The sequence below is a fragment of the Sminthopsis crassicaudata genome, chromosome 5 (genome assembly GCF_048593235.1).
Source record: "Sminthopsis crassicaudata isolate SCR6 chromosome 5, ASM4859323v1, whole genome shotgun sequence".
In the NCBI taxonomy this organism is placed as follows: Eukaryota; Metazoa; Chordata; class Mammalia; order Dasyuromorphia; family Dasyuridae; genus Sminthopsis; species Sminthopsis crassicaudata.
The window spans coordinates 188,353,660-188,368,604 of record NC_133621.1 but is presented as its reverse complement, the minus strand read 5'-3'; the positions used below and the strand labels follow the sequence as shown (position 1 = coordinate 188,368,604).

Genomic DNA, 14,945 nt, shown 5'->3' with positions numbered 1-14,945 from the left:
AAATAAAATGAAAAATTATTTTAAAAAACTGAACCCTCAGTACAAATATACATATGTCCACCTTGGCCATGTTAAAAAATGTGGTTCTCAAATCTGTATTTTAAAAGCAATAATTCTCTGATAGGAGGTACTTCATTTTCTGAAATCTGGATTTATCACTGCATTGATCAGACTTCTAAAGTCTTTCAAAGTTGTTTTTCTTTATCTTTTTTCATATATTGTTCTCCTGTTCTACTCAATTCATTTTGCATCAGTTCATAGAAACCTTCCCAGTTTCCTCTGAAATTGTCCATTTTGCCATGTGATATGAAACAATTATGGTCCATTGAATTCTTAAACCATAATTTGTTTAGCTAATCCCTAATATGTGGGCACCTCTTAGGTTTCCAGTTTTAAACTATTATGAAAAAAAGATATATTTTGTACATATTTATTCCTTTTCCTTTCCTTTAATTTCTTTAGGGTACATGCTTGCCATATATGGTATCATTATATGTCTTTGTAAAACTTATTGGATATTTGATTAGATGACATAGAGCCACAATCACTGAGGCTGACATTAGGATAGATAAACACACACCAGAATTGGGGCTTAAACCAATAGTTACACTTGTAACTCTTCTAATTACCCCAAGGATCTTAAAATAGTCGAGGATATAATTGTCCAATATAGCTGTTCTTTGAGGACTCACTTTACCAGTTCATGTGGGTATGAGGATAAAGATCCACAGAATTCACATGGATTATATAGGTTAACAAAGCGTATCCTTAGCATTAATCTGTTGGCAGGAAGAGGAGGAGGAGGAGGAGGAGTAAGGGGAGGAGGAGGGGTAGGGGGAGGAGGAGGGGTAGAGGGAGGAGGAGGGAAGGAGGGGGAGGAGGAGAAGAAGAAGAAGAAGAAAAGAATACAGAGCTAAAGAGAGAGAACCAGAGAGAACCAGAAAGAACCCCTAGAAAGCATGCTGGAGCACAATGTAACCCTATGAAGCATGGCTATGGAATGCTGGGAAACCACCCCAGCAGGAGCCTCATTTCACCTGGGCAGCAACATGAAGTTAAGCCTGTCGGCTCTGTCCCGCTCGGCCTTGTACAGCTTGGTCCTTTCCTCCACCAGATGCTCCAGATTTCGGGAGTAGAGCTGAAGGCGTCGGATTAAGGTGTCCATGTAGCTCTCACTGTTTTGACTGTGAAAATTACTGTAGGAAAGATAAAGAAAAGTTATCCAAGGGTGGGGGAGGTAGGAACCATCTGAAAGCTGTGCCTGCCGTGCAAACTGGCCCAGGCCCATGGGTCCGAAGTCTTTGAAGGGAGTGCACTGGTGAGGAGGAAAGCATTTTTAAATCTAGTTTGAAAGCAGAGCAGATAAATCTGAGCCACTGTAGGTCTTTTTAGGCTACTAATGCATACCCGGGATTTACTATTTCTATTTTCCTGAAAAGTAGGGGGAGTTTGGGTAGGTTTGTTTTCTGTGTTTGTTTTTGTGAGCAAATCCTAAGGGCCTTGGAGTCAGCTTGATAGCATGTACTGAATGTGGGCAGGGCATTGGGCAAGATGGTACAGGAGATTAAAAAGTAGAAGAAATAGTCTCTGCACTCAGTCTTCAGTCTGGTTGGTGAGAGGGGTGTCAGACAAGGGGATGGCCTACAATGGGAACGAATCCCTTTAAAAGCTCTGCGCAAGAGGAGAAGCAGATCGTATACAGCTGTGGGCAGATGTGTTCTTAACCAAACAAGAGAGAGGGGAAATTTTGAAAAATAAAATAGATTACTTTAATTACATGAAATTTAAAAGCTTCTGCACAAACAGTAATGCACATAGAATATGAAAAAAAGAAATGGTCAAATGGGGAAACAATCTTTGTAACAAATTTCTTTCATAAGAGTTTGGTATCCAAGATACATAAACTGCATATGTATATTTACACACCACACAGAGAGACATGTAGATATATAAACAGGAATACATCCTTCTCTGAGATCATATGAAATCTGGTGTTTTGCATAACTTTTGCATAATATCCTATTCCTGGTGTTGCACCAACATGCATTCTGATTAGTGACACTGATCTCAGAATAGCCAAGAAAGATGATGCAAAACTGATTAAGACTCCCTGAAATCCTCTCTAAATATACTTTGGTCATGTTTCAAGTGTCGTTATTTTTATATAGTACCTTAAAGTTTGCAAAAGTAGTAGGCAGAGAAACTGTGTTTTTATGCTCTCAGAGTCCAATCCTCTGAAATATATTTCTTATTTTTACAAAATAGGTAAGATTCCCATTCAGAAAAGTAGATCATTTTTCTCTGAATAAGCCAGAGTAATATTTGTTTAAGTATAGGGTTGTATATTACTCTGCTTATTCATTTGAAGACCTGACTGTTACATTTTTAGAACCTTCAGAAATTGACAATTACTATTTTATTTATTTGGCTTAATTTGCTATTAAGTAGATTGTCAAGACTTAAGAAAGTAATGGGAAAAAGTTAAATATGTTATTAAAAATATATATATATCATGCATATATTTCCCCCTCCCCCCACCTCTTAACAGCCAGTTTTATATATTTACCAGCAACCTTTTGGTAAGAGCTTATAAGGCTTGAAAGCAAGGGACTTTCTTTATGACAACCCATGTAGAAAGGCAGAGTAAGTATGAGCCCCATTTTACAGATGAGGAAACATTCCGAATTTCTTGGAAGGAAAACAAGGAATACCACTCATACCTAAATAGCTTAGCCAGGGTGCTCTCAATTTTCTTGAAGTCTGGTCTCTTCTCTGGGTCTTCTTCCCAACAACTTTTAACAAGTAAATATACCTGTTAGCAAGCAGGAGAAAGATGAGAAAGATAAACCAAGAGAGAAGTGATGTCAAGGCAGCAAGAGGAATCAAGATGGAATCCTGTTTATCTTCCTTTCCACAGTAGATTAAAAGCAACCCACTGAGTGTTTCAAGTTCGTGCTACAATTCTAATTCTAATTTGAGGAGCTCTAATTTACTAACTAATCTTTAAATTTCTGCTCCAACCATTGCCAGGGGCTTCACTTGCTCCTACCACCCTGTACATCAAGAGGAGCAATGGGGCCTTAAAATCTTAGGTGAAATTCAGCTTATTGCTTTAATCTGTACTCACTGCCTCGTTCTCTGGAGTAGCTCAGGGATAAAACATGAGAAAACATTAGGGAGTGTGTGTCATATTCAGGAATTTAACAGATCATAGGAGTGTATAGACTTGGAGCTTAGAGATCATTTAGTCCAACACTATAATTTTACAGATGAAGAAACTGAAATCTAAAGAATTTAAGTGTTGGAGCCCAGAGTCATACAGTTAATAAGTATTGAGATAGGATTAAAACCCAGCTCTTTGTAATTTTAAATCTAATACTCTATCCACAGGGGACTATATATATGAGACATTAAGGCTAGAAATGAAATTATAATTTCAAATCTCTATTAGATATAAATAATATATATTATATATCACACATGTAATATATGTTATATATCAAATATAAATAATATATATTATATAATATATTAGTCATATATGTAATTTAAAAATAAATATATAATAAATAAAGAGAAGGGAGGTTTATACACAAATAACTGTGATGTAAGGCAGATTGTGGAAAGGAAAGGGGAAAGTCCAAAGTACCATCAGTAATTTGATAAAAGAGAAATTATTTTGTGTGTGTGTGTGTGTGTGTGTGTGTGAGGTTGTTGGGACAGGGGACAAGAAAAGAGAAAGCTTCATGAGGACGGTAACAATACTTGAGTTAAACCCATCATATAAGGAAATGGTTTCGACAGTGCCAGATGGTGGTAAAAGGAATCTCTTCCAGGCACAAATGAACAAAGGAGTAGGCAGAATGATAATGATAGATGCATCTAATTTAATTAGGACATTATGTATAAGAAAGGGAGTCTCATACATCCAAAAATATTATGCGCCAAAAGAAACATCACAGGGGCCATCTTGTCCAACCCAAATTTGAAAAGGAATTTATTCTACAACATATTAAATTGTAGCATGGAACATCAAACAGTAGCCCTTCAGCTTTTGACTGAAGGCCTCTATTGAGAAGAACCCACCAGCTCTGGAGCCAGCCCATTCCACTTTTGTCTCTTTGCATTTCAACTTCAGATATGTTTTCTGGAGGAAAACAGGACAAATCTGATCTCTCACACCACAACCTTTGAATATATACAGCTATTTTGCTTCCTCCCATCCCTTGACCTCACCCCCCACATCCCCATCATGCCTTCTCTTCTCCAAGCTAAACAACTCAACCTTTATGCCATGGACTCAAGGCCTTTCACTAGCCTATGAGCCTTCTCTAGACATTCTCCAGTTTATTAGATTGTATTCTTCCTATGTGGTGCCCAGAATTAACACAATAATTCAGATGTGGTCTGATCAGGCTACAATATGGTAGGACTATCACCAACTTGCTCCTGAGTGATTTACACCTCTGAATGAAGCCTGTGCATCTTATTAGCTTTCTTGTAGTCTATACCACGTTATTGATTCTTATCAAACTGCCGTTAACTATAATCTACAGATCTTTTTCAAACTGCTATCTAATGACATGCCTCTCCCATCTTTTATATGAAATATCAATTTTTAAACATTACCCTTGATTGAATTTCATTGTATTTCATTTAGATAAAGGTCCCAACCTGTTAAGTTCTTTTAAAACTCATTCTGGCATTGATCTGATGAATTATGTCACCGATCAAAATGTTAAATAAAAAATGTTAAACAGCACAAGATTAAGAACTCTACTACCGTTCTCTTTTCAATCTACATCATATTAATCCAAATTCTTTCAAATTAACAATCCCAATTAATCCAAAGTAACCCAAACTCTTCATATTAACACCTGCTCTTTGGAACCAGTTATGCAAATAATTCCAAATATGTCTAATTACACTCTTATTTAGCCTACATCTCTCTTGACCCAAGAAGAGACTGAGGGTTTTCTTTTTATCAAACACCATGATAAAACCTAAGTAAACTATTATATATCTATCGCATTATGTTTATATTATTGGATCGGACCTACGATTTCGTTAATGTAGGATATTCTTGGTGAGGAAATACTCTACCAAGTCAAACTGAAATCTGTTCTGCAGGGGGCAGGACCCCTCCCAGCCAACACATGGTATCCTTCCAGCCATGTAGGGGTTCCTGCCCACCCAGCAGCCACCTTTGGCCCTGGCGTCTTTCTAACTGAACTTTACTTCCAAATTTCTACAATAAACCTTTTATTTATCGATCTAAAAAAAAAATCTGTTCTGCAAATTATTGTCTTTGAAAGTTGTTTGGCAGAAATCTGGAAAGCAATTTTTATAGCCAGTGTTTTTGATAAAGGCCTCATTTCTAAATTATAGAAAGAACGGAGTCAAATTTATAAAAATACAAATCATTTTCTACTTGATAAATAGTCAAAGGATATGAATAGACAATTTTCAGATGAAGAAATTAAAGCCATCTATAATCACATGAAAAAAATGCTCTAAATTCCTATTATAGAAATGTAATGAAAAAACTTCATACCTATCAGATTGGCTAAAATGACAGGAAAAGATAATAAAGATTGTAGGGAATATGGGAAAACTGGAACACTAATGCATTGTTAGTGGAATTGTGAAATGATCCAGCTATTCTGGAGAGTAAGAAGATACTATGCCCAAAGGATTGTAAAACTGCATATCCTTTGATCCAGCAGTGCATTTCCGGGTTAGTACCCTAAATAGATCATAAAGAAGGGAAAAGAACCTATAAGTGCAAAGTGTTTGTAGTAGCCCTTTTGGTAGTGGCAAGAACCTGGAAAGTGATGGATAATGACTGAATAAATCTATGGTATATTGTTCTATAAGAAATGATGAGCAGGCTTATTTCAGAAAAACCTGAAGAGATTTACATGAACTGATGCTGAGTGAAGTAAACAGAGCCAAGAGAACATTGTGCACAGTTAAGATTATGTGATGATTAACTATGATGGACCTAGCTCTTCTCAGCAATGTAGCAATCCAAGACAATTTCCAATGGAAAATGCCATCCTCATTCAAAGAGAGAGACTGAAAGCTGATAGAAGCATAATATTTTCACCTTTGTTTGTTTGTTTTCTCTTTCTTGTGGTTTTTCCCTTTTGTTCTGATTTTTTTAACAACATGACTAATATGGAAATATATTTAAAATAGTTTGTACATGTAAAACATATATTGGATTGCTTGCTATCTTGGGGAGGGGGATCATAAAGTATGGAGAAATAAAAATTTGGAACTCAGAATCTTATAAAAATGAATGTTGAAAGGTTTTGTAAAGATGATTATTGAAAACTATCTTAGGTTCTTTCTTCCCCTACCAGATTGATTTTTTTATTATTATTATTTGACTAGATAAAAGAGGCCATTCTTTGCATTAATTCTTACCTAGCTTTAATCACTGACAGGCCATTGCCTCAGTAAAACTGAGACTTGTTAAAGACCTTAGTTTAAAAAAGTCAAGGTCTCCTACTGCATCCAGAGCCATCTCCATTTGTCATCTTGCCACTGGCTCCAGATGGCTCTGGAACAGAAAGTAAGGCTGGTGATTTTGCACAGACCTCCCTCCCTCAAATCCAATTTACTTGCATGCCATGGCTTCACTTGCCTGATTTCTTGGTTCTTTTTGAGAATGACAGACAAAAAACCTAACAATAACATACTGTGTTGCCTTACATGGCAATAAATAATGCATTCATGCACGTGTGCAATGTAAATACCTATATTAAAATTTATAAAAATTTAGATTTATTGTGCTTTACAATTTATAGGTAGCTAGTGGTTCAGTGAATAGAGCACTGGGCTTGGAGTCAGGAAAATCTGAATTCAAATCTGGCCTCAGACAGCTACTAGCTGTGTTATCTAGGCACATCACCTGTTTGCCTTCCTGTTTCCCCCAGTTTCCTCAGCTATAAAATGAGGGTAATTATACTCTCTAGCTTCCAGGATAGTTGTGAGAATCAAGTGTGATAATATTTGTAAAGTCACATAGCACAATATCTGGCCCATAGTAGGGCTATATAAATGATAGTTTTCTTCCCTACTAAGTATTTATTATTCTATCATTTGATCCTTACAATAGCTCTTCTAAGGTAGGATTGACATTCTTGTGTATTATCAAATGAGGTAATACTTGCAAAGCATTTAGTGTCCCTGACACTAGTAGGTAGGGATTATGTAAATGTTTATTCCTTTCCCTTCCTTCTTCTCTTCCCTTTCTTTTTATAAACAAAGAAACATACCCAGAAAAGTTAAATGACTTAACCAAATGTGATAGAGCAAGTAAATGGGATCAAGTTAGGTCTTCTGAATTCATGTTTTAGTCTTTTTCTACAGCAATAAGTGTCTCCCTGAGTCAAGGAAGAGCATGGCATGGGCTGGTGTATTCATGATTGTGCAGATGAACCAAGTGACTACAAGGTGAATTGATGAATTAATATGACAACAAGTGAATAGTGAAGGGAAAAAAAAAAGAGTAGGAAGGTAAGTAAAATAGGAGTTTCTTGCTCCACTTCTTAACATTTTTGGACACCATCATCTGGTGAATAGCTGTGGCTGATGTAGGTAGAATGATATGCTATGGAGGTAAGAGAAGGGTTTCCTGGAGGATATGCCTTACTTCCAATTCTTTTTCATCAGATGTCTCCAGATAGAGGTCTGGGCGGAATGGTTTTGAATCCTTGCAATTCTCCACTCTGTAAATTTTTTCTAAGGAGGCAATACACAGTAATTAGACATTTCAATAGCAGCCTGGATATTGGTTTTCAGCAAACTTTACCTTGACAAGCACTTTTTATTTCCTTGTCAGCCACATCAAACAAAACCACCAGGTGAAAGGGAAAGGAAAATAAGATTATCCCTTGCTGCAGTAACATCATAAGACCCAGGGATGAGGTGTGTTTGGAGCTAGCCAATGTAAGAACTGCTAGTATTCTGTGATTAAGAACATGACCCACGTCATCTATCTAGAGTAAATGATTGAGCACAAGTATCGAACAAAGATGTCTCTTCTATTGGGATCATTAGAGAAAGGAATAACTGGGATCATGGGAAGGTTTTCCAACCCACAATAATAACTGTAATGATGATACTCCATATTGTTTCTAATAAATAGAATTTGATTTTATCATTTGATTTCTACAACCCCTTTCATAAGGTAGGAATGACATTTTGTCATCTTAGCAAATGAGCCTCCATCTAATTCTCATAAGAATTCTGTAAAGTCGATAGGATCAATGTTTTATTTTTTGGACTAGACTGATCTTATCATAATGCCTGGAACTTTATTGTTGTCGTTGCTTGGTTGTACCCAACTCTTTGAGGGTTTTTTTGGGGGCAAAGATACTGGAGTGGAACTTATTTTACAAATGTGGAACTTGGCAAACAGGGTTAAATGACAGCTTGTAAGTATCTGAATTTGAACTCAAGATGAGTCTTCCTGACTGCAGACCTGATATTTTATCCACTGTACTCCCTAGCTGCACTTACTAGACACTTATTAAATTTTCATCGACTGACATCTACTAAGGCAGAACAGCAATTCCTCTGCCACTTAACCTTCATCCAGATTTTCCTGGGTCAGTGAGAGGTTTAATAATTTTGGCCAGAATTATACAGCCAGGATGTGTCAGAGACAAGATGATTTCAATCTGGATCTTGTTGACTCGATCTACCATACCACATTACCTCTCTGAACAGAGATCATTGCTCCAATTTTATAGAAAAGGAAAACTGAAGCTCGGTGTGCTTCATTATGCAGGGATGAAATGAATGTCCTTATATTAGAGTTAGTAGCAGAATTAGCTTAGTGCTCTTAGTAAGTGATACCCTTACCTTTCTGATCCCGACACTTCAGGGTATAAAAGGTTTCTCTTCGAAGTATAATTTCTTGTGTGATGATCCCATAGCTGTACACATCACCTTTCTGAGACACATTTGCTTCTCTGAGGTGCTCAGGAGCCATCCACAGATCTGAGGTGCCAAAAGCAGTTGAGGGTGGAAACATCTTTCATTCATCCATCCCCCAAAACCCTTTTCTCCTTTCAAATTCTTTGCTTGTATAATCTGACCTAACTGAAAGAAAGCTTATCTTGAATTTAGAGGAAGAATGTTTTTTTCTTTTACTTTCTTTTTTTTGGGGGGGAGGAAGGAGACGTTCAAAGCCAAATAGAAGTTTATTGTAATGCTGGTATAAGGGAAAGGTTTAACATTTACCTTACTGCTTCTATTAAAATTAGATTTTTTTCTTTTCTTTTAAAATTTTTTTTATTGATTTCTCTTAACATCACTATCATTCCCTAACATATTCCTTCTATGCCCATCAAGTTATTATTTGTAACAAAGATTAAAAAAGGTAGTTTGGGAGAAAAGAATTCAGCAAAACTCTCCAGCTCATAAACTAAGTCTGACATTGATCTATGCAATGCTCTACTCCTATAGTTCTCATTCTCTAAAAAATAAAGACAGGTATCATTTTCCCATGCTTTCCTAAATTCTTCATATTCATAAAGGGGATTGATAGAGAAGATTCAATCAAATGTTACTTTGCTATAAGAAGTGATGAATATGAATCAGACATGGCTTAGAACATTTGATAAAGGTGAAAGTATTGAATTGAAATGACCACAAGGCTGACTTTCTAGTCCACTCTGGGGAAGAGCAATGTGGAGGAAGGGGAAGTCTAGGTGACTGAAAGTTCTGACATGGGAGCCTAGTACTCTGGAAGTTCTGTGCTTCTGGCCACACACTAGGTCTCCTCTCAAGGGTCAGGGAAAGGGCCTTTAAGGATCCAGGAGGATTAAAAAGTCAGCAAGCTGTCCATGAACATGCAGCAACTACAGATAGATGGGAATATATTCTGAATCTTTGAAAATAATGCTCTGAACATGGTAAGTACAGTAAAGTTTCAGTTATTGAATTTGAATAACTGTGTTTGGGAATGATGGGCATATCTAGCTTGGACTAGAAAATCAGCCATGGGATCATTTGATAGATCTGGTTCCTCCCTACAGACTTAATTCAGTGACAGTCTAAGAACTGAGCTGAATGGGACTTTTTCACGTGGCACTAATGCCATTGAAAATTGTTCCATGTGGAGTTTGTGTAGACTTCTTAGTATAAAGAATTGGGAGAAGTATTTAAAAAGGCAATGTTTGATCTGCCCTATCTCCTCACTCCACTCTGACCCCAAGACCTTCATAATTTTCTGAACAAATGAGTCCTAAGTACCCAACATGATTTCCTGAGGAGAAGGGATGATGAAGCATTTGACAATGAGAAACAATTTCTTGCCCTCATGGAACATGGAGCTCTCTTAGAGACTTCCTATGAAAGGTAAATGATGATCTGCAGCAGAACAGGTCTCAGCACCAGGCTCCCAGGAATCCTTCACCCCATGAAGGTGACTGCTTGCACATAGCAGTGAAATAGTATAATTGATAATGTAATGTATATATGTATATATACACTTAAATAGTATATATGTAGATATATACATCTACACTATGTGTGCATGTATGTATATAATTAAACCATATATGTATTTACATACGTGTACATCATGTGTATATATACACATAACTAGTATTATGTGTGTATCTACATATGTGTGTATATAATATATATGTTTATTTATATACATATATACACATCTATATTCATACACACACACACACACACACATATATATATATATACACACACACACATACACAAATATATGTTGTTGTTTGGTTGTTTTCAGTCATATCCAACTCTTTGTAAACCCATTTGGGATTTTCTTGGCAAAGATATTAGAGTAGTTTGCCATTTCTTTTTTCTATATCATTTCAGATGAGGAAACTGTGGTAAACAGGGTTGAGTGACTTACCCAGAGTCAAGTCTTCCTGACTCCAGGCCTGATGCTCTCTCTATCTACTTCACCACCTAGGAGAGGATTGCCCATTACTCTATTCTTTTTTTTGCTGAGGCAATTGGGGTTAAGTGACTTGCCCAGAGTCACACAGCCAGGAAGTCTTAAGTGTTTAATGGCACATTTGAATTCAGGTCCTTCTGATTTCAGGGCTGGTGCCCTATCCCCTGTACCACCTAGCTGCCCCCCATTACTCTATTCTATGATACAAATAGCTCAGCTGTGATTATGAAAAAAGTTCAAACCCAGAGATTAAAGTCACCAATAAGTGTGGAAATTATAGTTAAATAGGATAATTACTGACCTTTCTTTGAAGGTAAAATGGAATTGCAACCAAAATCCGTGATCTTCACCACCATTCTGCTATCTACCACACAGTTAGTAGACTTCAGACGACCATGTACTTCAGTTTTACTGGAGTGCAGATAGGACATGCCCTATCATTTTTCCAATTTCAAACAGAAAAAAAAAGAAGAAGAAAAGAAATGAAATAGCTGATAGCCTTGAAAATAACTGAGAATTCACAGATATTTTGTTTTTAGATATGATTTTCTTTTAAAATAGTGAACAAATTAGGGGACATACAAAATACAGCAATCCACCAGCTCAGTTAATTAAACTTTTCAGTTCATTTAATTCAATTAAAATCAGAAAATATTTATTGAGGAATTGCTATGCACCAACCATTGCACACATATTTTTCTCAGCATATGAGGCCTAAAATGATATGCTAACAATGTAATAAAACTTTGGTTATCTTCAAGATAACTAGTTTAACTTAAATTTCCCATCAACAAAAGGTCAGTAAATTCCCATAATGAAAAGGGAATTGCTCTAGGAGAGAGGTGACAAGGATATTTATAATTTCCTCTACCACTTCCTTGCTATGTGACCTTTGAGTTGTTTCATTTCTCTGCACTTCAGTTCTTTAATCTGTAAGGGACATAATAACACCTAGGAAGCATGGATTTGGACCAAATCAATTTTTGTGGTCCTTTCTGATTCTAGGATCTATGTTTCATTTTGTTATGGAGATCTTGTGTTCGTCATCCCCTGGTGACCAGGAATCTTGTAGTTGCTTTTCTGTGCCATAAGACATGAAATTATCTTCTTATTCTACCCTGGCAGAGTTCTGGCCATCCACCCTGCTTCTTCACTTTTTGTACCAATGGACATCCAGAAACCATGCCTTGTAGGGAAGGGGGGAGATCTTAACTCATTAACTTTGGCATTCCCACTCTAGGGTACATGATGCTCTAATTGATAAGTAATGAGAACAAAGTCACATAACTAAATGGACTATAAATATTTGACAGTCCCAGCCATGCTTCCTCTTTTACCCCAGTCACCTTGCCATCTGCTCTACTATAGGCCCTTCTGAACCATAGGATTTCTAAACTATTCCACTTTAATCCATTCAGTTTTGGAACCCCTGCCTTGTTCACACTGTCCTTATTGTAAATGCAAATTCACATAACTAAATGGACCTCCATATTTAATCATGCTTCACATTCCACCCTAACCATCTTCTTGCCATGTAAAGAGTACTTCCTGTCCTCCCTTTCTTTTCTTTTTTTTTTTTTTTATTCCCAGCAGTTAACCTAGTGCCTGGCACACAGAAGACAATTAATAAATGCTGACTGATTGAGAAAATATAATTAAATCAGTATTTCCATAGATAGTAGAGGGAGTCTGTCAATGGTCTACTCATTCCTGTGACTTACCAAACCAAAGCATACTTTCCTAGCTTCTACTTCTCTAAAAATATTGCCTCTCCAATCAGAATGTAAGCTCCTTGAGGGCAGGGACTCTATCTTTTGAATTTGAATCTCTAGCACTTAGGTCAGTGTTTGGCATATAAAATGTGCTTAATCAATGCTTCCCATTCTTTTTTCATTATTCTATCAGAAAGAATTGGAAAGGAAGTAGAATTTAGACAGGGTAATAGATTTACTTTCCAACTGGTGATCTGGTATTTTAGTATTTTTTAAATCCCTTGTTCTGAGTCTATTAAAGGAGAAAGTGTAATATAGTGGAAAGAATTGTAAATGTTGGAATCGGAGCACCTGACATAGAATCATAGCATCTTGGAGTTGGAAGGACTTAGGTCTCTCTTGTCTGAACTATATCTGGAGAGAAGCTCTCTCAATAACATGCTTGACAAGTTGTCCAACAAAGACTTGCTCAAAGACTTCTAATGAGAAGAAACAAACTACCTTCTGAGGTAGCCCATTTGATTTAATTGTTAGCAAATTTACTTTTAGGCTAAACTTACCGTTCTACAACTCAGTCATTGCTCACAGTTCTGACCAAACTGAATAAATATAATTGATGCTTCCCATCTCAGCCTTTCAATTTCTTGAATATGGTTATACTGTACCTCTTACTCTCAACTTACTAAGTCTTGTCTTGACAAAACATCCCCAGGTTCCTTAAGTCATACTCACAGCACATGATTTCAAGGCCCTTTACTATGCTGTTCATCATCTTCTGCTTTTCAGCTTATTAATGCTATTGTTCAAATGTAGCACTCAGAATTGAACATAAAACAAAGTCGTGTTTTGATCAAAGGAGAGTACAATGGATTTTGTTATAGATGTAGCTAAGTGGTGTAGTGGATAGAATAGTAGTCCTGGATTCAGGAACATTCATTTTCCTGAATTCAAATCCAACCTAAGGCATTTACCCTGTCATTTAACTCTGTTTGCCTCAGTTTTCTCCACTGTAAAATGAGCTGGAGACAGAAAAGACAAACCACTCCAGAGTCTTTGCCAAGAAAATCATAAATGGGATTATGAAAAATCAGACACAACTGAAATGAATGGACACAATAATGAGGTCAAACAACTAGTGTTAGAATCCACATTTCAGTGCTTTCTCTACTAAATGATTTTCTCTTTTCAAAGATCAGGATACAAGATTGAAGAAAGCATGTTGCTTTTAAGTTAACTCTGCTGGAACTTAAATATAGATTTTCTGAATCACTGTCCATTAAGTTCCTCATTATACTATACATAGAAAGAAAATTTTTCTTTCCTTTTCAAGCCTCTGTTGTCATTTTCTTCAAGAAATTTATCTGAAATTGTAGGACTTTCTCTCCCTCAACTTACAAACATTCCATTAAACCAAACATTTACTAAAAAATCAACAATGCAAAGCACTATGTTAGTTATTTATTCCTTTACTCAATATACATTATTAATCACAATCACTCTGCACTAGGTGAGGGGCAGGTTCTGAGATGCAAAGACAAAAATGAACGTTTTCATCCTCAAGAAGCTTATACTCTCTATTGGAGGAGCAACTTTATCCAGAGAAGTAAATAAAAAATACATAAAATGTAAATACACCATAATTTATGTAGAGGAGTTCACTATCCATTGCAGAGATCAGAAAGGTCTTGATAGGAGGTAATGGTAGTCCACTATGAAGACTATAAGAGAAGTGATTTGGAAAACCCAGTGCAGAAGAACTGGACTATTGTATATATAATATCATGCTAGGTACAGGGGAGGACCAGAATTTAACTCAGACTAGACCCAGTGACTGTTCTGATAAAGCCATCATTTTATTGTATATCTAGATTTTCTCTCAAATCTTCTTCACTTTATGCCAAAATGAGTTTTCTCACTGCAATATTTTCCATTTGCTTAAAGGTACTTCTCTCTGCCTAATTTGTTATATATCATCAGTTTATCATTCATGTACCACTACTATTATATTCAGAAATTATACTACCAATCATTCCTTAAAAGGCAGAAAGACATAGCAAATTTTAGAGAACTGCAAGGGGGCCCTTCTTACTAAATAAACTGAATAATTTATTAGGAAAGTATAAACTTTATTTGGTATGTATTAGGAATTATTTTACAATCATTTAATATGATAAGAAATGAATGAATTTCATCTGACTTACATTTGGCTGAAAAGTATAACGCCTTGAATATAGAGTAGATATGACAACATGATACATTTTTCTCTAGGTAACTTA

General features: G+C 36.2%; 1 protein-coding gene across 1 annotated transcript in view; it reads right to left on the bottom strand.

Annotated features, from left to right (window-relative positions):
• The window catches only part of GUCY2C (guanylate cyclase 2C), a 107,428-nt gene that overhangs the window by 21,208 nt on the left and 71,275 nt on the right, over window positions 1–14,945 (bottom strand). The window contains exons 17-21 of the mRNA XM_074269105.1: window positions 11,259–11,391; window positions 8,878–9,015; window positions 7,664–7,752; window positions 2,721–2,812; window positions 1,038–1,196 (exon numbers count right to left, since the gene is read on the bottom strand). Of these exons, the coding sequence (XP_074125206.1) occupies window positions 1,038–1,196; window positions 2,721–2,812; window positions 7,664–7,752; window positions 8,878–9,015; window positions 11,259–11,391 (611 nt within the window). The remainder of the gene's footprint in view (window positions 1–1,037; window positions 1,197–2,720; window positions 2,813–7,663; window positions 7,753–8,877; window positions 9,016–11,258; window positions 11,392–14,945) is intronic.